Genomic DNA, 23,056 nt, shown 5'->3' on the forward strand with positions numbered 1-23,056 from the left:
AACAGAACAGACTAACAGCTTCATTACTGTATCTATATCACGCTACTTATACTGAATTAAGTCACACATCTCTATCGGTTTTATCTGCCAAATGGACAGTCATCCAACACAGACGAAAATTCAAGAACTGATATTTTCCTATTTCTTAAATATTTCTCATCCTTCTTAGGGGGTTTATAGGTTCTTGGATCTATATATCAACCAATTTACCACATGTAATCTGATTAGTACCAAATATATTCCCAAGGACAACAAACTGCGCTTAAAAATTGAGAACATCAGGCAACGGAGAGATAAAAAAGCAGGTTAGGCGTTAGATTGCAAATAGGTAACCTGCGTTCAATTCCCGTGGCATCCAACATGGTCTCCCAAGCACTGTCAATAGTACTGAGTACAAAACCAGGAGAAAACCATAAGTATCGCCAGGTGTTACCTGCCCCCCCTCGAAAAGAAGTAAGGACATCCGACTATAGAGAGTACATCTCTCTCAAGGATTGATATACAAGGGAATAAAATATTTGATCTTCAGAAGATTTTACATATTCAAAAGTGAGAAATAATTGGTTTTGCTTTTTAAGAACTGCTTCTTATAATAGTTCAAATCTGGGGCCAGAGAGACAGTTCGGTGTACAGATTGTTTCTCTTCCAGGCAGCTGCCCTAAGTTCTGTCCCCGGAACCTCATATAGTTCTGAGCCCTGCCATGATTGACCCCTAAACCAGAGCTAGAAGTCATGAGTACCTCACGATGGGACTCTACATACATATACGCACGCGCACGCACGCACGCGCACACACACACACACACATACACACACACACACACACAAGAAAAAACCATTTCATCTCCAATTCTACCAAGCAACTCAATCGGCTGCAGTCTCAGTGACGCCTGTAGTCTCTGGAAGTAGGGGATCCCCAATCCTGGGAGTGCCAGAATCTTTGATACCTGTGGGATTTATCACCGCTCCTACTCGTAGCCTACACCTACTCCTACTCCTGCGACCATGCCATTCAGAACGTTCCTTGTGCCTGCCAGCCAAAGTGGGTATCTGACCTTTGATCTCTGTCCCTAGGCCTATTCTTTTCTTCCGTTTCAACTCTCCTACATAAGGACCTGTGTTCCTGTCTGGCTTCTTCTTTGACTCCCTGTCTTGGGCCTCTGCTCCGGAGTGGTAGGCTGTCCTGACCTCAGAGGAGCTGTGGTACTGCTTCAGCCCCTCCCTGGACTCTTACTTCTGAACCTTTTCAGAGTTCTTGCTGTTGAACTTTTTACAGTCAAGGGAATTGTTTTCCTTTAGCATCTTGCTTCTGGGTGATGAAGAGGAGACTGGTGGATCTGGCTGTACCTCCCGCTTTTGATTTTCTTTTTTTCCTTTTTGTCTGGAGAGAAAAAAAATGGACGGGAGGAACAAATAGGAAACGAAAAAACATACAACTCTCCCCAAAGTTTCCTATTTTCTAAATACACTAGATCAAATGCAGAACCAGTTGTAAGCCAAAGCACCATCAGGTGTGACTCCCACCCCCCAAAAATAATTTGAAGTTGGGGTGGTGGGGCTTGGAGGACCACATAGTATGCAAGAGTGCAAAACTGGGTTGGCTGTGTATAAATCAAACACCCAACCCACTCACTGTACTATTATCATCCAGTTTAATAATTTGAATTTTAATAGTATATTAATATTCATGGCAAGACAGCAAAAACAGCAAGGTTTATAAGATGAAGAGTCAAAGTATCCCAATCGTCATCCTCCAATTTAAAAATGATGAGCTTTGTAAAAGTCTTAGAAGATTTTCTAGAAAGTTCGTAAGCCCATCAGTATATTCCTTAAATTTACGTTTCTCTAGAGAAGTCGGATAAATTAAAACAGTATCGGGATGGAGCAATAACGCAGCACGTAGGGCGTTTGCCTTGCACACTGCCGAACTGGGTTCGATTCCCAGCATCCCATATGGTCACATGAGCGACAACAGGTGTAATTCTTGAGTGCAGAGCCAGGAGTAACCCCTGTGTATTGCCGGGTATGAACCAAAAAGAAAAAAATTGTGATTCTATATTTGTATCTTGAAATAAACTTAAGTTTACTAAGTCACTATTTTTTTAATAAAAAAATGTTAATAGTGAGACATCATGAGGTACAGTTGCAGACTTACACATTTTTGTGCTTGGGTTTCAATTATACAATGATCAAATACCCACGGATCCCAGTATCCCTCCCACCCCCCATACCGCCCTCCCACCCTGCCTCTGTGGCAGGGTATTCCCTTTTGTTCTCTCTCTTATTGGGTGTTGTGGTTTGCAAAAGAGGCAATGGGTGACAATCATGTTTAGTCTATAGTCTACCTTCCGCATGCTTCTCCCACCCTGGGAGGATCCTCCCAACACCTTTATTTGGTGTTCCCTTCTTTATCTGAGCTCCCTTTTCCCCTAGTATGTGTGGTTGGCCTCCAAGCCATGGAGTAAAATTCCTGGTACTAATCTCGGCCATTCTTGGGTGTTAGTCTCCTATTTTGTTACTTTATGTTCCCCAGATGAATGTAATCTATGTCTATCCCTTTCTTTCTGAGTCATTTTGCTTAACATGATACTTTCCATGTAGTACCACTTGTATGCAAATTTCGTCACTTCGTCTTTTCTAACAGCTACATAGTACTCCATCGTGTAAATGTACCAATGTTTCTTTAACCAGTCATCTGTTCTCGGGCACTCAGGCTATTGTAAAGAGTGCTGCAATAAACAGACAAGTGCAGATGTCACTTCGACTATACTTTTTTGCCTCTCTGGGATATATTCCCAGGAGTGGTATTGCTGGATCAAATGGGAGCTCAATTTCTAAGTTTTTGAGAATCGTCCATACTGTTTTCCAAAAGGGCTGAACCAGTCGGCATTCCCCCAACAGTGAAGGAGTGTCCCTTTCTCACCACATCCGTGCCAGCACTAGTTGCTTTTGTTCTTGTGGATATGGGCCAGTCTCTGTGGTGTGAAGTGATATCTCATTGTGGTTTCGATCTGCATCTCCCTGATGATTAATGATGTGGAGCATTTTCCCATGTGCCTTTTAGCCATTCGGATTTGTTCTTTGTGAAAGTTTCTATTCATTTCATCTCCCCATTTTTTGATGGGGTTGAATGTTTTCTTTTTGTGGAGTTCAACCAGTACTTTGTATATCCCTGACATTAACCCCTTATCAGATGTGTATTTGGCGAATATCCTTTCCCATTCTGTAGACTGTCTCTGTGTTTTGGTTATGTCACTATTTCTTAACAGTTTTGGTTATATGAACATTTACTTCCTATTTGAAAATAAACTTACCTTTCTATCGTTCAATAAACAGCTTTATTCATCAAAAAAATTAAGACCACCTGGAATCATTTTTGGTCATAAAATTTTACCTTTTATGTGTTTTTTTGTTGGTTTGTCATCTTCAGAGTCCTTAGATGAACTGTTTGTAGGTGTGTAATCCCCACAGCCCGTCTTCTGAAGCAGTCTGGACACAGTATCCAATTCATCTGAGTCCATAGGAGCCCTATAGTTAGACACATGATCCACTGGAGGAGTTCGTCCTTTGAACTAAGACAGAAAGTCGACGCATCAGCAAAGACAGCCCTCCTACCAAATGAAGTGACCCACAAAAACTTCCTGCTAACTCTATCTCTGGGGAAATCTCCAATACTGTTTGCCCAACTGTTGTGTTTGAGTACTCTTTCCCAGCTAGCAATTTTCTCTGCAGGCCTTAGGGCTACTGAGCCCCTGAGGCAAGTGCACTAGCATCTTCAGTCAGTTTACCCCTGTGTGCCATACAAATATTTTTGTGCTGTATTGATGTCATGATATAAAAAAAACCTCTGGGAATTTTTGTGACTAGCCCACACTGATACTTTTGCTGTTAAATAAACAAAATAGTCATCACTCACATTAATCAACATCATTTCATTTTTTTAAGCATAGACTTAAAAATTCTTTTTTGATGGTGGGGGTTGTTGAAACAATACTGAATGTGCTCAGATGATATAGGGTGTCCAGATCATAACCCTGGTAAGGCACAAGTAGGGTATGAGGCCTACCAACTGTAGGATCACTTCACTCTCCAATACATACTTAATTCTATAGTCATTAGGCACCCAACATTCCCAAAGTCTAGCTTTTATTGTTCCAATACAAGGTCTGATTTTAGTTTTACCTTTAAGTCTAATCTACCTCTTATCATCTATCCTATTTCCAACTTAAAAACATTTTTGAGTGGCTGGAGAGATAGCACAGAGGATAGGGCGTTTGCCTTGCACGCGGCCGACCTGGGTTCGATTACCAGCATCCCATATGCTCCCCCCAGTAAGGCCAGAATTAATTCCTGAATGTAGAGCCTGGAGTCCCTGTGCATCCCCGGGATGTCATAAAAAAAAACCCCAAAATAACTAAATAAATAAAGACATTTTTGAGGGGCCAGAGTTATAGCACAGAGGGTAAGGCATTTGCCTTGCATGTGGCCGATACAGGTTTGATCCCCAGCATCCCATATGGTTTCCCCAGCAAGGCCAGGAGTAATTCCTGAGTGCAGAGTCAGGAGTAACCCTGAGCATCGCTACGTATGACCAAAGAGGGAAAAAATGTTTTGAAAACCATCCCTTCTTTGACTGACTTTGAAAATAGGATCCATAAAATGAAAATCTATAACCCCATTCCATGCTGTCCTTGTAACTACTTATTACTGGTGCAATCAGTGACAAATTCTCTAAGAGTAACTCTCCTGGGCTGGAGAAATACAGTGGTGAGGTGGGAAAGGTAAGAAACAAAGGCCTCCCTGGGTGGGTGGTGGTATAGCTAATACTGAGGAAGAAAAAAGTGCTGACTGGAGCAGAGGCCCATGTTATTGCTTCCTAGAACAATTTCCCCACATGCCTGAAACTTTTATTGTCTCATCCTGGTGGTCCCTGGGCCTGTGTGAATCAGGGGAAAAATCAAACCAAACCATTACATCAGAAACATTCAGCCAAATCCTGCTTCATACTTTTAGTCACCTTGAAGCCATTAAAATTGTCAACAGCCAGAATTGTGCTCCGGTGGTCTTCATAGCAAAGGAAACAGAATCCCTTGGATTTCCCAGTCTTCTTATCCCGTACCAGATTTATGTTAACGATCTCACCATGTCTATTTACCAAAAAAACACACTATTTGAAGTAAAATGTTCAGAATGGATGAAAAACAAAACTTAAATATTGACTATAAAAGACAAAGCTAGAACCAGATGATGAATGAAGGTTAACAACAAAAAGGTATACCAAGCGAACTAAAGCAGGACAGTGAGTAGAGCTCTTGCCTTGCATGCAGTCAACCAGGTTCAATCCCTAGCACCCCATAGCATTCCTTGAACCCACCAGGAGTGATCCCTGAGCACCACTGGTGTAACACCCCTAAAAAAGACAAAAAAGTTAATATAATAGGAAATGTCCCATTTAAAAAGTGAGTGAAGAAAAGTGCCTGTCACAGAGGAAGTCTAGAGAGTGGGGGGTGAAGGGTGGTGGGAGGGGAAACTGGGGACACTGGTGCTGGGAAATGTACACTGGTGGAGAGATGGGTGTTGGAACACTGACTGAAACTATATCTTGAACAGCTTTGTAAGGGTCTATCTCACAGTGATTCAACTAAAAAGAAAGGTAAAAGGTTTAAACATAGTGATAGTATTTAAGATTCAAAATTCATGCCTCCCACGGAAATTAACATACCCATCACTCCCAGGACACATCCCAGAGCACAGACCCAGGAGTAATTTCTGAGTAGAGCTCGGTGTCACTGGGACAACAGTATAGCTAGTAAGGTGCTTGTCTTGCACACGGCCAACCCAGGTTCAATCCCCGGCATCTCATTCATTCTCCCGAGCACCACCAAGAATGATTCCTGAGCCCAAAGCCATGAGTATTGCCAGGTGAGGCACGAAAACAAAAACTAATATTTTTAATAGAGTCAGGAAAAGAAAACAGGAAGCAGAAAACTCAGTGGTGAGTTCAGTATATGCTTTGCAGGTAGGACACCTAGGCTCAATTCCTGGTACCAAATGCTCCCCCAGGTACCACGAGAAGTAATCCTCCAGCACCAAGCTGGGAAAAGTTCCTAGGCATCACTGGATAGTGCCAAATAACAAAAAGAACAAATAAAAATTGATGAATACATTATAAACATAATCAGACACAGATTTCTGCCAAAATCTAGAATCTTTAACAGAAAGTACTAAAACAGCTCAAGTGATACCAAGAACTTTTTACTTACTTAATTCCTGAAGTGATAGCATAGAGAGTAGGGCGTCTGCCTTGCGTGTACAGCCGACCCAGGTTCGATTCCTCCATCCCTCCTGGAGAGCCCGGGAAGCTACCAAGAGTACCCCATCCGCACGGCAGAGCCTGGCAAGTTCCTCGTGGCGTATTTGATATGGCAAAAACAGTCACAACACGTCCCACAATGGAGATGTTACTGGTGCCCGCTGGAGCAAATCGATGAACAAGGGGAGGACAGTGTTACATTGCACTGTTATCTGCCAATGCAATTAGGAGAAAACATATAAATCAGAAATAAAAGGTGAAACCATATCTGTTTGAAGATTAGATGTGATTGTACTATAGAAAACCCAAAATACTCTTAATTAAGAGTCCAAGATTTACTTAAAAATCACAATGCCTAATTAAAATTTTTCTTAAAACTAGGATATAATTACAAATAAACCACTTTTTTGAATTCAAACAGTGATTGGTTAGAAATATATAATGGAGGAGGAGCCACATTTATAATTAGCAAGAAAAATAAAATTAAAAAAAAACTTCAGGGGCCAGAGCAATAGTACAGTAGGGAAGGTACTTGCCTTGCAAGTGTCAGACATGAATTCGATCCACAGTATCCCAAATGGTCCTCTAAGCACTGCCAGGAAAAATTTCTGAGGGCAGAGCCAGGAGTAAACCCTGAGCATTGCTGCCGTGTATGGTCCAAAAACAAAAATAAAGAAATAAATAAACTTGAGGGTTTGGAGAAAGAGTACAGTGGATAGGGCACATGCCTTACACATAATCCCACCTGGGTTCTATTCCCTATATAAGGTCCCCCAAGCACTGCCAGGTCTAATTCCTGAATGCAGAGCCAGCAATAAGCCCGGTGCACGCAGACTATGGCCAAAACAAAACAAAGAGTAAGTAAATAATGAAAATGGACTTGATCAGGGCTGGAGAGAGAGTACAGGGGTCAAAGCGCTTGCCTTAAATGTGACAGACTTGGCCTACTCCTTGGTATGACATATGGGCCCTGAGATCTGACACAAGGGGTCACCTATAACAGAGCCAGGAATAAGCCATGAGCCCCATCAGGTATGACCCCAAAAGAAAAATAAAGTATAAATTGTATTTTTAGTAATACTTTTTATATCTCCCCAAAGAAACAGAGATTTAAATAAATATAAAAATATTCCTTGTTCGGCTTAATGGCTCTAGGGTGAGATACAAAAATATTCACACATATACCAATAAGAAAACATTTTTGGATCATTTTAATGCATTATTCATAACAAGTAATACAAAATGTATTATCTAGTACTTGGTTTGAGGGCAGGCTTAAGTTGCAGTAGGACAATCCGAAATAATGGGGGTGAGAAGGTGTAATGGTGGTGGAATTGGTGCTGGAATAATGAATGTATTAAATTCCTGTGAACAATTTCCAACATTCTTGTGGCTCATATATTGGTGTTCTTGGTGGTGAAAAATAAGTACTGGTCAAGGGGAATGTGTTTGATCATTGAATGACTGAGACTTAAACCTGAAAGCTTTGTAACTTTTCCCACAGTGATTCACTAAATAAAAAGAAAAGAAAAAAAAGAATAACTAGGAATGGAGCTGGAGTGATATCACAGCAGATAGGGCATTACCCTTGCATGTGGCCAACCCGGGTTCAATTCCCAGCAATCCACATGGTCCCTTGAGCACCGCCAGGTGTAATTCCTGAGTGCAAATCCAGGAGTAACCCCTGTGCATTGCCGGGTGTGACCCAAAAAGGAAGAAAAAAGAACGAGAAAAACTTGGAAGAGCTCATATGATTAACTAGTTGGTATGTGCTCATGAAGAGACAAACCAATAAAATGAAAGAAAAAAAACAAGAAAGCTAAGCATATATGAATTAGTATGCAAATGTGGTACGGTTAATGTTTCAATTTGTGAGGGTAAAATAACAAACAGTGCTACAAAAAATAGCCATTTGAAAAGACAAATTGAATCTGTATCTTTTAAAAATCCATAAAAATAAATCTAAAACAATCAGGGATTTAAATTTATGGCACTAAAGCCATACAAATGAGAAAAAAAAATCAGACCAGTGGGTGAGTAGAAACACTTATAACTGATTCCAAATCCAGAAACATGAATGAATGATACACTTTCCCACGAAAAATAATCAAACGACGGTGTGGGAGGGAGGTGGAGTTCGTTCCGAGTCTACCGGAAATGACTTCAGACTACTGAGCCAGGAATATCAACTCCAGAGCACCACTGGCTATGGCCAATAAAATAAAAGCAAAACCAGAAAACAAAAACCACATATGGTCCCCGGAGCCTACCAGGAGTAATCATGGAGTACAGAGCCAGGAGTAAACCCTGAGCACAGCTGGGAGTGCCCAGACTCAAAGAAAAATAGAGAAATAAAATCAAAGGAAAGACTACAAATGGTACAACATGAAGGAAGTTTGAGGGTAATGGAACTGATATTCAATCTAATTCAGGTGATGATTACAAAATTCTATGCACTAAAATTTATAGGAGCCAGGAAGGTGGCTCAGCATTACAGTACATGTGAGACCCTGTTATCAATACTCAACACAAACTTTTAAAAAATGAACTCCCTAAAATGTGTTGTATCCTGTAATAAATACCTACTGGTGCTTGGAGGGTTACTCCTAGGCTTCTTCTATGTTCAGGGCTCAATCTAGGCACTCAGGGGAACATCTGTGGTGCTGGGGATTAAAAAAGGGTCAGCCACATTCAAGACAAGCATATTAACCCTAAAACTTTCTGCAAAATTAAAAAGACTAAGAGACTTTTATAATTTACAGGACAGATCAAGGACCAGAAAGCAATTTTCTCCTACAATAAAGAGATTATCAGCAAGCTGGGGAGACGACTCAAAGGGTTGGTACAACTGCATTGCATGCTGGAGATCCAGGTTTGATTACCAGCACCACATGGTCCCCTGAGCACCAGTGAGAACGACCCCAAGTAATGTACTGGGAGTAGCCCCTAAGCACCACTGGATATGGCCCAGAAACAAAAAGAGGGCTTTTTGAGACGGGGTGAAAATGAATAAAACAGAAAGGTTTGATAATAGCTCTGTATCAGAGTTAATTTCCTGATGGCATATTTTTTTGGAAAAACAAACAGAAGGATTTTGGTACTGGGCTGGATAGCAGTACAAAGGCACTTGCCTTGTGACTGAGGTTCAATCCCCAGCATCCCATATGCTACCCCAAGCACCACCACGAGTAATTCCTGAGTGCACAGCCAGGAGTAATTCCTGAGCATCGCCAGGTATGGTCCAAACACACAAATCATGTCTTACAAAGGACTCTCTGATAATTTAGTAAAATCAGAAACCGTCAAACAGGTATAAATAGTAATAACAATTAGTTACAATAGTAATATTCAGGGACTTGGCTAAGGGGATACAGTGGCATTCCTTACATTTTATAATTTTTCTGTATTAGTTTTGAAATAAAAGCATAAAATACATGAACATGAATATAAGCAGTATTTCAAGATAAAAATCAAAGAAACAGTAGAGGAACCAGTTAAAAAGGCCTTTCTAGGTCTCAAATTGAAAACTCCTCATCAAAAAAGAATGATGGCACAGTTCTAGCACACATCAAATTGGAGAAGGAAACCCAGGAGAGTTCAGTGACAACTGCTGGCTGTGTTCAAGAAATCATATTGCTCGAGCGGGCCCAGTAACGTCTCCATCGGAGACTTTGTTGTTACTGTGTTTGGCATATCGAATACGTCACAGGGAGCTTGCCAGGCTCTGCTGTGCGGGCGAGATACTCTCGGTAGCTTGCCGGGCTCTCCAAGAGGTGCTGATGAATCGAACTCGGGTTGGCCATGTTGGCTGCGTGCAAGGTAAACGCCCTACCACTGTGCTATCGCTCCAGTGCCCAAATTTGAGCCACTATTATAGTTAAAAATGGTATGCAAGGGAAGGACCTTAATCTATGTATTCTGTCCAGCCTAATATATCACATTTTAAACATCAATAAATACATGATAAAACCGGCAAAGCCTGGCAAGTTACCCGGGACATATTCGATATGCCAAACACAGTAACAAATGTCCCACTGGAGACGTTCCTGGGCTGACTCGAGCAAATCGATGACAAGGGGAGGACAGTGACCGTGACAGCGACAGTGACAGTGTCATGATAAAATGATATAACAAAACTAATATGCATAGTCTATCAAGGAGCCTTGTAAAATCACTATGAAAATGAGGAACACACCACTAGAAAAAAATAGGCAAAGTACATAACATACTAAAGGGAATTTCATAGACCTGTTGATCTATGAAAAAGATGTTTAATGTCACTGATGGTGAACTTAAAAGCAAAGTAAAAGAGTAAGCAAGTACATAGAACAACTGAAAAGAAATGGGATCTAGAGGCCTGAACAATACCGCAGCAGGTGGGGCGTTTGCCTTGCACGCGGCCGACCCGGGTTCAATCCCCAACATCCCAGATGGTCCCCAGGGCACCACCAGGACTAATACCTGAGTGCAAAGCCAGGAGTAACCCCTGAGCATTGCTGGGTGTGACCCCAAAATAGCCCATTATATCTAAGCTGTAACCACTGAAACTTTGTAATGTTCTTGCCAAGTTGACAGGCGGGGCAATGGTGTGGGGGTTTGGGGGTTGTGCTGGGGAGGGAATAAGAGAACACCAGTAGTAGGATAAGTTTTGAAATACATGTCTAAAACTCAACTGCAAATGACTTTGGAAAACATAAGTCTTTAATAAAATAAATTTAAGAAAGTCAATGGCAAATATATTTTTAAATAACAAATCTCTGCTGATTAGAATAAAGAAAAAAGGGACATTCTAGTGAGGCAAAATCTGGAAGACCTTTATGGTGAGCAATCTGATAATAATATAAATACATCTTAAAGTAATATTTAAAAGTTAGCAAAGAGGGACTGGAGAGAGAGGACAGCAGCCAGGCTGCTTACCTTGCACAAAACCAATCCATCTTTGATCACCTCATATGGTCCCTTGAGCTCTTCAGAAATGATACTTAAACAGAGACTGGTGCAGCCTCAAAACTAAAAAAAAAATTTAAATCAGTAAAGAGAAAACTGGCAACATTAATCCAATAATTGCACAAAGAAGAGCTGCATACTAAAATGTATATTATGGTTTAATTTACAACAGCAAACTACTGGAAACATTGCCAACAATTAAAAGACAATTCTACCATTGTGTTTTCCTGCTTCCCTAACCACTGTACTCTCTGGTCCTCCTTCCTATATTCTTTTCAATACCATTTTTTTCACAAGTTGTAATTACTAATGTAATTCTCTGATAATAAAAAACAAAACTCTGTAGTGAATTTGCCAATGTTTGTTTGTTGTCCTTAGCTTTCAGTCTCCAGATAAAACACTTTTCCGAAATTTCAAAGACAGTTAGTTCCATACCCTCCAAAGTCCCTCACAGTAACTCCACATAGTCAACCACTCTGTTCGAACCAAATCCTAGACAAATGATCTAAATCAAAAATATTTTTCAACGGCATTATTAACAATGGCAAAAGGTCTTCATTAAGAGCACGGTGGAGCAAGAACTAGAATATACATACTAGCTGACCATCACTCAAAAGAAACAAGATAGAAACATCTAGATCAATGGATCCATAGACCAGTCTGCAGGCAAGTGATATGCAAGGATGCAGCCCTAGATGAGAGACTAGACCAGGAACAGATACCATGAAGAAATGACATAATCCTGGGCTGTACCTACTGTGAATTTCCCCAACACCCAAAAGCTAGGAGGAAGACACCTCTACTCCTGCCAGAGCTCTCAGCCTGAGTGGGGTGCCCAAAACCTATACCCATGGTTCACTTCTCATAAACATTGCCAAGTTTCTTTCCCATCGCCCACTAACCTCTATGGTACGCATCCCCTGAGCCAGAACCTACTGTCCCCTAAGCTGTCCAGCCACAGGAGATCTGGTCGGCTCAGTAACCTCACACTTATCTGTAAACAAAGAAAGCAAAGTACTACCTAAACCGTTTGCTTTTTCTCCTAAATCCTGTAAACTTTGCCCTAAGTGAAGAGTGTCACACAGGTGCGGGCAGAGAAGGGCTGTTATCCTTAGTTTGTAGGGGGTCAAAAAGTAACTCTGTAAGGGAACTGTAGCTTTCTAGGAGTCTTTTAATCGGCTCTACCGCAGGACCAGGTTTAAAAAGTCTCAATGAAAGATCAAGGAAACAGCCATAGAGAAAATATAGGGAATACAGGCCTTCCCTTGCATACAGCTGTTGGGAGTTCAATCCCCAGCACCACACACCATGGGCGAACCTCCAAGCACTACCGAGAGTGATTTCTGGAGCTGGAGTGATACCACAACAGGTAGGGCGTTTGCCTTGCATGCGACCAACCCGTTTCAATTCCCAGCATCCCATACGGTCACCCACGCACCGCCAGGAGTAATTCCTGAGTGTATGAGTCACAAATAACCCTTATGCATTGCCGGGTGTGATCCAGAAAGAAAAAAGAAGAGTGATTCCTAAGCAGAGTCAGGAAGGATTCCCCGCAGTGCATAAAAAAAAGAAGTAGAAAAGGAAAAGAAGCAGAGCAGAAGCCTCAAGACGAGTTGCTGGGTTTTCCACACTGGGAGAGCTCTAGATCTATGTCCTGGGTAAAACTAAAGCAAAAACTTGAATTGAGCTCTCCCTCTGGAGAAATGCCAGTCAGTCTACAATATGTAAGGAAACAAATTTTATCATCGTGGAAGAAAATGATACCTATAATCCATGAAGCATAAAATGAAAGCGGACTTACTGGTAGAAGACACAGATAACATCCCCTTTAGTCAGTTCACAAAGAAGTCTTCCTACAAGAGAAAAATCACACTTCAGTTCAAACATTGACCTAGCATGCACTATGCACCAGATCTAGGCCTAGCCTTGAGGTTACCAAAAAAGAGGATCTGAACTCACCATCTGATAGAATGCAGTACACCAGAAGTATAGAAAAAGTTTTAAGTTTGAACATGGAAAGGTCAAGAAAACCAGTAATGTGGAGCAATAGCACAGTGGTAGGGTGTTTGCCTTGCACGCAGCCAACATGGCCGACCCGAGTTCATTTCCTCCGCCCCTCTCGTAGAGCCCGGCAAGCTACCGAGAGAATCTTGCCCGCACAGCAGAGCCTGGCAAGCTACCCGTGATGTATTCGATATGCCAAACACAGTAACAACAAGTCTCACATGGAGACGTTACTGGGCCCACTCGAGCAAATCAGTGAACAACGGTAGGACCGTGACCGTGACCATGGGGAATATTGTCTGTCATGGAGGCAGGGGGAGGGTAGGAAAGGTGGGGTATACCAGGGATATTGGTGGTTGGTAATGTGCAGTGGTGAAGGGATGGGTGTTTGATCATTGTGTGATTGTAACCCAAACATGAAAGCTTGTAACTATCTCATGATGATTCAATAAAATAAAAATACAAAAACAACAACAACAAAGAAAACCAGTAATGGAGCAAAATAATCTTTCCTCAAACCCCCAATTTCTTTTTTAGGTTTTAAAATGTTTTGTTTCAATTATGTTGCGAAATCCAGCTATGCGATAGGATCACTCCTAGAGGTACTCAGGGGACCATAAATGGCAAGTGGTTAAGTGGTATGCAACTAAGGTCAGCAAGTTTCAAGGCCGTACCCGAATATTCTTGCTGGCCTTCACAAGCAAAACTTTGTAGACAAAGGAGTTAGTTTCCAACATGACAAATATTTCTTAAAATACATTATCAGCATGTAAAGGAGAATATAGCAGATGCTAGCCTTACCCCAACATTGATCCTCAGTAACCAATATGACTCCCCCAAGCCCAGAGTGATCTCTGAATGTAGAACCAGGAGTAACTCCTGAGCACAGCGGGTGTGGCCCCAAAACCAAAATTTGTGTGTATAGATATGATTGTATATGCATACATATGTGTGTATACATATGTGTGTACACATACATATATATGTATGTGTTTATATGCAAATAAATAAAGTTGACCTGAGCATACTAGAGCAATTAGAGCGTTTGTATTGTATGCAGCTTGCTCAGGTTCAATTTCCTGCACCACAGATGGTTCCCCAAGCCCCACTAGAAAGAAGCCCTGAGCATAGAACCAGCAGTAAGTCTGAGCAGCACTGTGCCCAAAATACAAAAAAAAATTGTTCAAGTCATCTGCTCATTATCTACCATAGCTACCTTCAAAATCAAATGTCTGCAAGGGGCCTTACAAACAGAACCCAGGGACCATTCCATGGATATTGGGTCAAACAACTCACTGGAAGGGCCCAAGGATGTGGTGCTGCACTGACACTGCAGATTGGGGAACCTCCAGTGCCACCTGGCAGTGCTCTGGGGCCACCAAGGCTACACCTGTTGAAGCAGAGAGCAGGGTTTTTAGTGCTGCGGGACATCAGACCTAGTTTAATAATCTACGCTCCTAACCCACTATCTCCTTGCCCCCCAAAATCAATTTGAATATGCAAATACTAACCCTACCTCACACAGACTAAGGATTATAAAGAAAACTTTTAGGCATTTTACCAAAGCAAATCCTCATGCAAACATGTCCAACCTCTATAAACGCGTTTATTAGTACGATTCATGACATTGTTCAAAGCAGCCAGGAATGTGTCCCAGACAAAGCAAGGAGAGGAGGGGGAAACTGAAGAGGAACAGGGGGAAGGAGAAGAGAGGAGTAAGGGGTAGGGGAGGAGAAAGGAAAGAGGGGGAAGAGGTGGAACAGAGAAGGGCAAAGGGGGGAAGGGGAAAGGGAAGAGGAAAGTAAGGAAAAAGAAAAGAGGGAGGGCATGGGGAAGAGAAAAGGGGGAGAGGTGGGAGGGGTGGAGGAAGGCAAAAAAGGGGAAGGTGGAGGAATAAGGGGAGAGGGAAGAAGTGGGGGGAAGAGAGGCATGGGAAAGGCAAGTGGGAGAGAGAAAATCGGGGAAGGGAAGGGGAAGAGGAGGAGGGGAGAGAAGGGGAAGAGGAGAGGGAAAGAGGATGATGGGGAGAAGGGGAAGGGAAAAAGGAACAAGGGAGAGGATTACTAGAGGATGAGAAGGGTAAGAGGAGGACAGGGACTTGAGCGATAGCACAGGTAGGGCAAACGCCTTGCACGTGGCCAACCCGGTTTGATTCCCAGCATCTTATATGGCCCCAGGAGTAATTCCTGAGTGCAGAAGCCAGGAGTGACACATGTGCAAGGCCGAGTGTGACCGAAAAATTAAAAAAATTAAAAATAAAGAAAACTGTACAACGTTAAAAAAAGAGGAGGAAAGGGGATGGGGAGAGCAGGGGGAGTGGAAAGAAGACTCGGAGAGCACGGGGAGGGGGAGAGGAGAGCAAGGAGAGGCGGAGAGGAGGACAGGGGAGTGGGAAGTGGACATGAAGGGGAGGGGAGAAAAGAGGAGAGGGGATGAGAAAGGAAAGGGGGAGTGGGAAGAGAAAGAGGGAATGGGGGGTGTGAAAAGGAGGGAAAAAATGAAAACCTGGAAAAAGAACAGAAATAAGGGTGCCGGAGAAATAGTACCGTGGGTACGGCGCTTGCCGTGACCGTGGCCAAAATCGTGGGTCCCATCTCTGGCATACCATATATTCCCCAGACACCGTGCATTGAGCCAGGAGAAACCCAGGAGAACTGCCCGGTGTGGCCCCCAAGATAAGAAGCAGAAATACATGCCAGCAGGACTGGAGCGCTCGTGTAGCGGGTAGGGCAATCGTCTTGCATGAGGCTGACCCAGGTTCGATCCCTGGCACCATCCCTGGACCATCCCATAGGTTCTGTGAGCACCGCCAGAAGGAACTGCTGAATGCAGAGCCCGGAGTGACGCCTGACCATCGCTGGGTGTCACCTAAACGAGGAGGGGGTGGGGGGGGGGGGGCGGCGCGAGAGCCAGGGAGAAGAGAGGTGGAAGGCTGAAACCCTCCCTGGAAAGCCCAGCGGCGGGGAACCCGAGGCGCACCACGGCAGAACTCACCCAAGAAGATCCAGGCGCTGCTGTCCTTGTACTCGGAGTGCCAGGACACCTTCTCCGCCACCCCCAGCTGGACCTCTCGCTCCTTGACCTCGTTGATTAACTTCACTTTCGTCAACGGGCTGCGAAAGTTGCCGCAGAGTAAAGAAACGGCCAGGCGACCGAGAGCGCCCAACTAGGGCTCCCCTGGAAGAGTCTCGGCGCTGTCCGGACTTCGCAACCCCCGCCTCCTCGGACGCTTCTCCCCCAGCCCCTTCCCTCAGCTCCTCCCGCCCCGCATCCCAATCCTCCAGCCCCGAACTCCCACACTCCACGGAGGACAGCCGGAGCTTACTTCATCTTCCACCGGTTCCCGCTGCAAGATGCCCATGTAACGACCCCCGGAAAAAGCCGTTTAACGGTCGCCTGGCTTCAGCGCGCAATCCCATTGGACTGGAGCTCCCCCGGAAGAGATCGTTCAAACCGGAAGAGATTAGGCACGTCGGGCCTTCACGCGAGCAACGCATGCGCACTAGAACCGGGACGTGTCTCACGCGGACAGTTTTGATTTTTTCCCCCTCCGTCTCCCCCTCCCATTCCCTTTTTCTCTTCCCCCTCCCCATTTCCTTTCTCATTCTCCTCTCCCCTCTTCTCCCTCTGCTCTTAATGTCCACGTGGCTTTACCTGGTCTTCCTCTCTGCCTCTCCTTGCTCTGCTCTCCCCCTCCTCTTACCCTCCTCTCCCCCTCCCCCCCTCCCTGATCGCACCATCCCCGTCCTCCTCTTTTTTTAAATGTTGTACAGTTTCCTTTATTTTTAATTTTTAAATTTTTTACTTTTTGGGTCACATCCAGCGTTTCACAGCGGTTACTCCTGGCTTGTGCACTCAGGAATTACTCCTGGGGCCATATAGGCAGATCTCATTTCTATTGTTTTTGGGACATTTGTGGTCTCTCTTCCTTTTTTTTCTTTTAGCTCTCTGAATTTTCAATTCTTTTCAATTGATCTGAGAGTTTTTCCTTATTCCAGTCCCATTTGATTTTAATTACTACAGATTTGTAGTGGGTGGAGCAATATCACAGCGGGTAGGGCGTTCGCCTTACAAGCGGCCAACATGGCCGAGCCGAGTTCGATTCCTCTGCCCCTCTCGGAGAGCCCGGCAAGCTACCGAGAGTATTCGATATGCCAAACACAGTAACAACAAAGTCTCCAATGGAGACGTTACTGGGCCCGCTCGAGCAAATCGACGATCAACGGAGGGTCTTTACCTTTACCTTTTTACAGATTTGTAGTAGACTTTGAAGTTGGAATGTGATGCTTCCCATGTTTTTCCCCTAGGGTTGCTTTGACTACTTGGGGGGAGTTTTCCAAATGAATTTCATGGATGTTTAACTGATATGTTTTGGGATTGCATTAAATTTTATAGTGCTTTGGAGAGTATTTCCATTTTGACAGTATTTGTCGTCCTGATTTATAAGCAAGGAATGTGTTTCTTAACCCTGGCATCCTTCATTTAAATAATGTTTCGTAGCTTTCCTTGTATTGGGATTTCTCTTTTGTTAAGCTACTGGGTACTTGGATTATTTTTTCAATTTCTCCCTCTTTTATTTCATTATTTATTTATACAAAAGTCATGGGTTTTTTGACTGCCACTTTACAAGCACATCTTCAGAATTTCCTCTCAAGTACTTGTCCGTGTTTATATACCTGGCTATTAGTGGTTGAATCTCTAAGGCTGTCATCTTTCCTTGGTGTGGCAGGGATCTGATCTATTTCCCCATTTTGAGTTTTGCACGTTGAGAGTGAGTCTTTCGATTCACTTTTGTGCCATCCCCACTGCCTGTGAGCTCTGACAGAACCAGCTGGGGTTACCCTTTCTTCCCTGTCAAAGCTATCTTTGTCTACAACTGTACCTCATGGTTTGTCACTAATATAAATTTTTTTAAAAGCTATCTTCACCAGATTGGTTGTTTCTGACTAGATGTTTACAGTTAAGGGCCACACTCTTTTAATTGCTCTGGGTTTTGTCCTGTTCAGTGTCAGGAGATGGACACTTGCATGTTCTTGCATGTTCTCTTTCCTTAGAACACTTACTGTGTATTCAGAATTTGTTCTGTAGGTCCCTTAACAGATGTCCTTAAACTTTGTTCTGGGTCTCTGAAGAATCATGGAGTTTTAATGAACACTACAGAACATCTGTAGAATACTTTGGGGAGGATCATAGTGCCTACAGGGGAGAATTGAGCTGCACGGTTAATAGGGATTCTCTATAATGGTGTCGTTTGAAAGGAAAGTGCATCCCTTAAGCCCCTTACCCTATTTTGCTCACCCTCCACTCTATGTTCTCTGGGGAGCGGCCGTCTGTTTTTGGTCCATGTTAAATTTGTTAAGGTTTGAAAAACTAAAGACCAGAACAGTAGTCTGGAAATTCCCAAGAGATTGTTTTCCAGAAACTTGTAAAAATATACTGAGAATAAATGGGACTTCTGCTCCACAAAATGCTCTGGCGGTGTGCCTATGGTGTTTACTAATCTCTGGCACTGGGAAGCACTGCAGCATATTTCAGGAGATATCTTAGGAAATCATGATGATAAGTATTAAAACAAGGCTTCTTTGGAGCAAAAGTTAAGTGGATAGGGTGTGAGCCTTGCACATGGTGGACCTGGGTTGAACACAGGTGAACTGTCAGGCTGTACGGTTACCTGGTGTATGGAGCTGGTAGGCAAATTAGACTATCGACGGATGGTCAAAAGACACAGACTAACGTCTGGTGGTCAGTATACAACTTTATTCATGGTAAGCAGTGATTATATAGGGGCAGAAGGAAATTAGTACATGTGCAGGGGGGCCCTCCAGACCAATCCTCCGGCCCGCAGATGTGGCCCTAGGATCCGTAGGTGCAAGGAGGGACCGACCGAATGAACAGAAGACACGAGACAGAGTGCAGTGTAGAAACAGAGAGGAAAAGGGAAAGACTTTATTGAGTGCTACAGGCTGTTATATAGGATCCGGAGCGGCCCAGTCACAAGCAGAAGCAATATAATCATACATGGTAAGGTCAGCAACAAGAACTTTACATAGCATTCAAGGTAAACATCTGTACATTAAAGGGTCTTATGGCAGCAGCTGCAACCTGGGGATATCTATAGATAAGTCCAGTTTTGCGCAAGTATCTGCCTGCCTGTTCATGGTCACCGGACAAACATCCATCAGGGTCAGACGGTCCTGGGAGGCCTCTAAGAAGGAAGCTCTCAGAGTCTGTGTGGGCACCGCAAAGGGGGCTCAGTAATTGAAACTCTCACAGAGCAGTCTTGGCTCTGGTCATTTTTTCCCCTGGAAAATTCTTTTTTCTGGAGGTTCTGGGTGTTGAAGTTCCCTTTAAGATCTTGCAAATGCTATTTGATGTTCTCCCAGAATGGGAGCAAGGCGCTACTGGGGTTGTGTTTGGGAGTTCCCCGAGCTGGCCTCCCATCCTTCAGGTGACCCTGATGTCTCAGGCATGCTTGGGTGTCCGGAGGATTATTGGCGGTTGGTTGTCCTCTTTTGAGATCTATTTATGAGTCTGTTTCAAGGGTTCATAAAGTAGAGTAGAGTACTCTAAGTAGATGAGCTTACATGTGGCAGAGGTGAATCATAGGCCTGAGTACCTGGGCTTCTAGAAGTACAGGAAGGGGAGCACAGGTAGCCCATACTGACTCTGAGAAAGCCTTGGAATTTCAATCACAAGGACAAGTATACCTGAATATTCAGTAAGTTAATTTGCAGGAGAGGCTTCATACCAAGGCAATGAGGTCCTGCCAATGGCATGGTGAAGGTTTTGCAGGGTTTGGGCAGTCCCTAAGCAGGCCCCCATCCCTCCGATATATATATTGTGTACAGTCATTGGATTTTTTTCCTTTGTGAATACTTTTCATGTTCAGTGAAATTTGATTTCACGTTGAATCTTTATGTACATTCCATGCTCAGAGGCTTTATCTCCTTTGTCAGATCTCTTCATGTTCAGTGAAGTTTAATTTCACAGAAACTCTTGTCCTATATTCTTTTATTTTTTCTTTCTGGGTCATACCCGGCAATGCACAAGGGTTACTCTTGGCTCTGTACTCAGGAATCGCCCCTGGCGGTGCTCAGGGGACCATATTGGGATACTAGGAATCAAACCTCGGTCAGCTGCGTGCAAGGCAAACTCCCTACCCGCTGTAGTATTGCTGCAGCCTTGAAGGTCTGATTTCCAGTAAAAAGTTTTCATCCATTCTTTACATTTATAAGGTTTATTTCCTGCTTGAGATTTACAGTGACTCGGGACAACTTTTTTGCAAATGAATTTTTTCCTTCAACAGATTTCTCTCCCGCATGAATTCTTCATGTGAGTGTGAACATATTTGATTGAGAATGTCCTCTTACATTCTTTACAATCCATAGGATTTCTCACCTGTTTGAATTCTGTATTGCTGAATTTGATATCATTTTAGTGAGTTAGATTTCCTGCATTCCTTCATAGGGTTTGTAACCTGTATGAATTCCATATTGTTGATTTGGATACAATTTTAGTGAGACTGGGGATCAATATAGAACTTCGTTCAGAATGGCCTCATGAGGGCAGACAGAGCATTATATGTGCGAGACAAGTCGATATGGTTCCAGAGATCGACAATGGGCCTTCCTCAAAGGATGCCATCCTGCAGCTTTCTGAGTCATCTCCCAGGAATAGATCTCATTTAGCATTTGTTGTTTGTTATTTTGTTAATAGAGTTGATTACCGATAAACTTATTATTTATTTGATTTGCATTTTCCTGATATAGGAAATTGTCATTTGAATCTTCCTTGCCTAGGATATACAATTTTTTCTATGTATGTGTCTGTCAGATTCTAGAAAGGAACCAACTCTAAAGAATTGGTGTAAGTTTCATCTGGAAAGGCTTGATGTGTTTGGTAAGACCCAACAGATAATTGAGGTAGTCACTTATACGTATTGAGGTAAGTAATGTAAACGTAAATACTGTTAAGGTTGGGACCATATTACAGCAGTGTAAGATGTTTCCTTGCCTTGCATGTGGCCACCAGGTTAGATCCCTGTCACTTCAATATTCTTGGTAACAGATACCTTGCTGATAAATACCAAGCTCCTTGTGGTTTTGACCTGCATTTTCCCGATAGGTTCCTTACCTAGGATATACATGTCTGTAAGATTCTAGCTATTAAAATACTCAGAAGACAAGGAGTTGGCTTCATCTGGAGAGGCTTGATTTGATTCGGTAAGACCCACTAGGTTTTTGACTCTTATACTTAATATTTCTAGGGCTAGAACGATTGTGCAGCAGGTAAGATGCTTACCTTGTATGTGGTCAGCCTGGTTTGATCCCTGGCATTCGTATAGTTGCCTGAGTGCAGAGCCAAGAGTAAGCCCAGAGCACTGTGGGGTGCTAGGCCGGGGTAGGATTGCTCCAAGTCCAAAAGAGAAAATGCTGTAACTTGGATGTGATTGGATGGAGTTCTGGCAAGTCGAGAGACACAGAAAGAACAAAGGGTTCATTAGGCAATCTCACCAATGTGAGGTGTAAGGCAACAAAGTACCACACAAGAACAGTAGAAAGAAGACCAGGAGGGTTGTTCCATGTTTGGAAGCCTGCCTTGAGGGCTGGGGGATTCCAACGTCTCCCTTTTTGGTTTTTTATTTTAATTGAAATAGATATGATTTTTGTGAGAGGATTTTCCTACCTCCTCCTTGAACATTCATGGGGTTTGTTCCTGATTGTGGACGTAGATGTGACTTTAGTGAGAATGGATTCTCACCTGTCCAACTTCGATATTGGTGAGTTAGATATGATTTCAGTGGGAAATATTTACTACATGCGATACACCCCTCAGATTTCTTACCGTGTGAATGTGATATTGTTGAGTTCTACATGACTGTTGTTAGAAAGTTCTACTACCTGCATTACATTTATAAGGTTTTCCATCAGAGTGAGTTCCATATTGTTGAATTAGATATGATTCTAGTGGGAAAGATTTCCGACATACTTTACATCCCTAGGATTTCATACTGTATGAATTTGATATTGCTGAACTCTGCATGAAAGTTTTGCTACCTGCTTTATATTTGAAAGATTTGTCTTCAGAGTGACTTCGATGTTGTTGAATTTGATTTGTTTCATAGGAAAAATTTCCTACATACTTTACATCCCCTCTGATTTCGATAGCACAACAGTTCAGGCGTTTGCCTTGCACGCAGCAAAAATGGCCAACTTGAGTTCGATTGCTCAACCCCTCTCGGAGAGCCCGGCAAGTTACCTAGAGTATCTCGCCCTCACAGCAAAGCATGGCAAGCTACCCGTGACATATTCGATATGCCAAACACAGTAAACAATCTCACAATGTTACTAGGCCTGCTGGAACAAATAGTCGAACAACGGGAGGACAGTGACAGTGATGAAGTTTATATTATTGAATTCTACATGACTTTCGAGGGAGAGTTTTACTACCTGCTTTACATTGATAAGGTTTTTCATCAGAGTGACTTCCATATTGTTGAATTAGATATGATACTAGTGGGAGAGATTTCCTACATGCTTTACACCATTAGGATTTCATACTATATGAATTTGATATTACTGAATTCTGCATGACTTGCTTGTGAACGTTTTGCTACCTGCTTTACATTTGAAATGTTTATCTTCAGAGTGACTTCGATATGGTTGAGTTAAATGTTTTTTTCAGTGGGAAAGATTTCTTATATGTTTGCTTGCCTTGCATGTAGCCAATTGGTTTTATCCCTGGCATCCCAGTACTCTGTCTCAGCATTTGATGTTTCATATTTTGCTGAGA

The 23,056-nt window shown here is 42.9% G+C and overlaps 1 protein-coding gene across 1 annotated transcript; it reads right to left on the bottom strand.

The window, feature by feature from the left end:
* Window positions 1–1,137: 1,137 nt before the first annotated feature.
* Window positions 1,138–22,206, bottom strand: LOC130017041 (RNA-binding motif protein, X-linked 2-like). The gene is made up of 6 exons (XM_056107756.1): window positions 22,109–22,206; window positions 16,259–16,377; window positions 13,062–13,113; window positions 5,018–5,147; window positions 3,395–3,572; window positions 1,138–1,381 (listed from the first exon to the last, which is right to left on the bottom strand). Exons 1-6 carry the CDS (start codon window positions 22,204–22,206, stop codon window positions 1,296–1,298), a joined length of 663 nt encoding a protein of 220 aa, XP_055963731.1. The 3' UTR covers window positions 1,138–1,295.
* Between the last annotated feature and the right edge of the window lie 850 nt (window positions 22,207–23,056).

Source organism: Sorex fumeus, unplaced genomic scaffold (assembly GCF_029834395.1).
Source record: "Sorex fumeus unplaced genomic scaffold, SorFum_2.1 ptg000171l, whole genome shotgun sequence".
Lineage (NCBI taxonomy): Eukaryota > Metazoa > Chordata > Mammalia > Eulipotyphla > Soricidae > Sorex > Sorex fumeus.

Bases quoted from the DNA above. Each gene is read 5' to 3' on its own strand.
- LOC130017041 (XM_056107756.1), bottom strand. From the start codon at position 22,206: ATGGAACTCACTCTGATGGAAAACCTTATAAATGTAATGCAGGTAGTA. The intron at 16,378-22,108 runs GTAAGAAATCTG...CAACTTTCGCAG, and splicing joins AACAATATCACATTCACACG to CCCGTTGACGAAAGTGAAGT. The intron at 3,573-5,017 runs GTGACTAAAAGT...TTTCTGTCTTAG, and splicing joins ACAATTTTAATGGCTTCAAG to TTCAAAGGACGAACTCCTCC.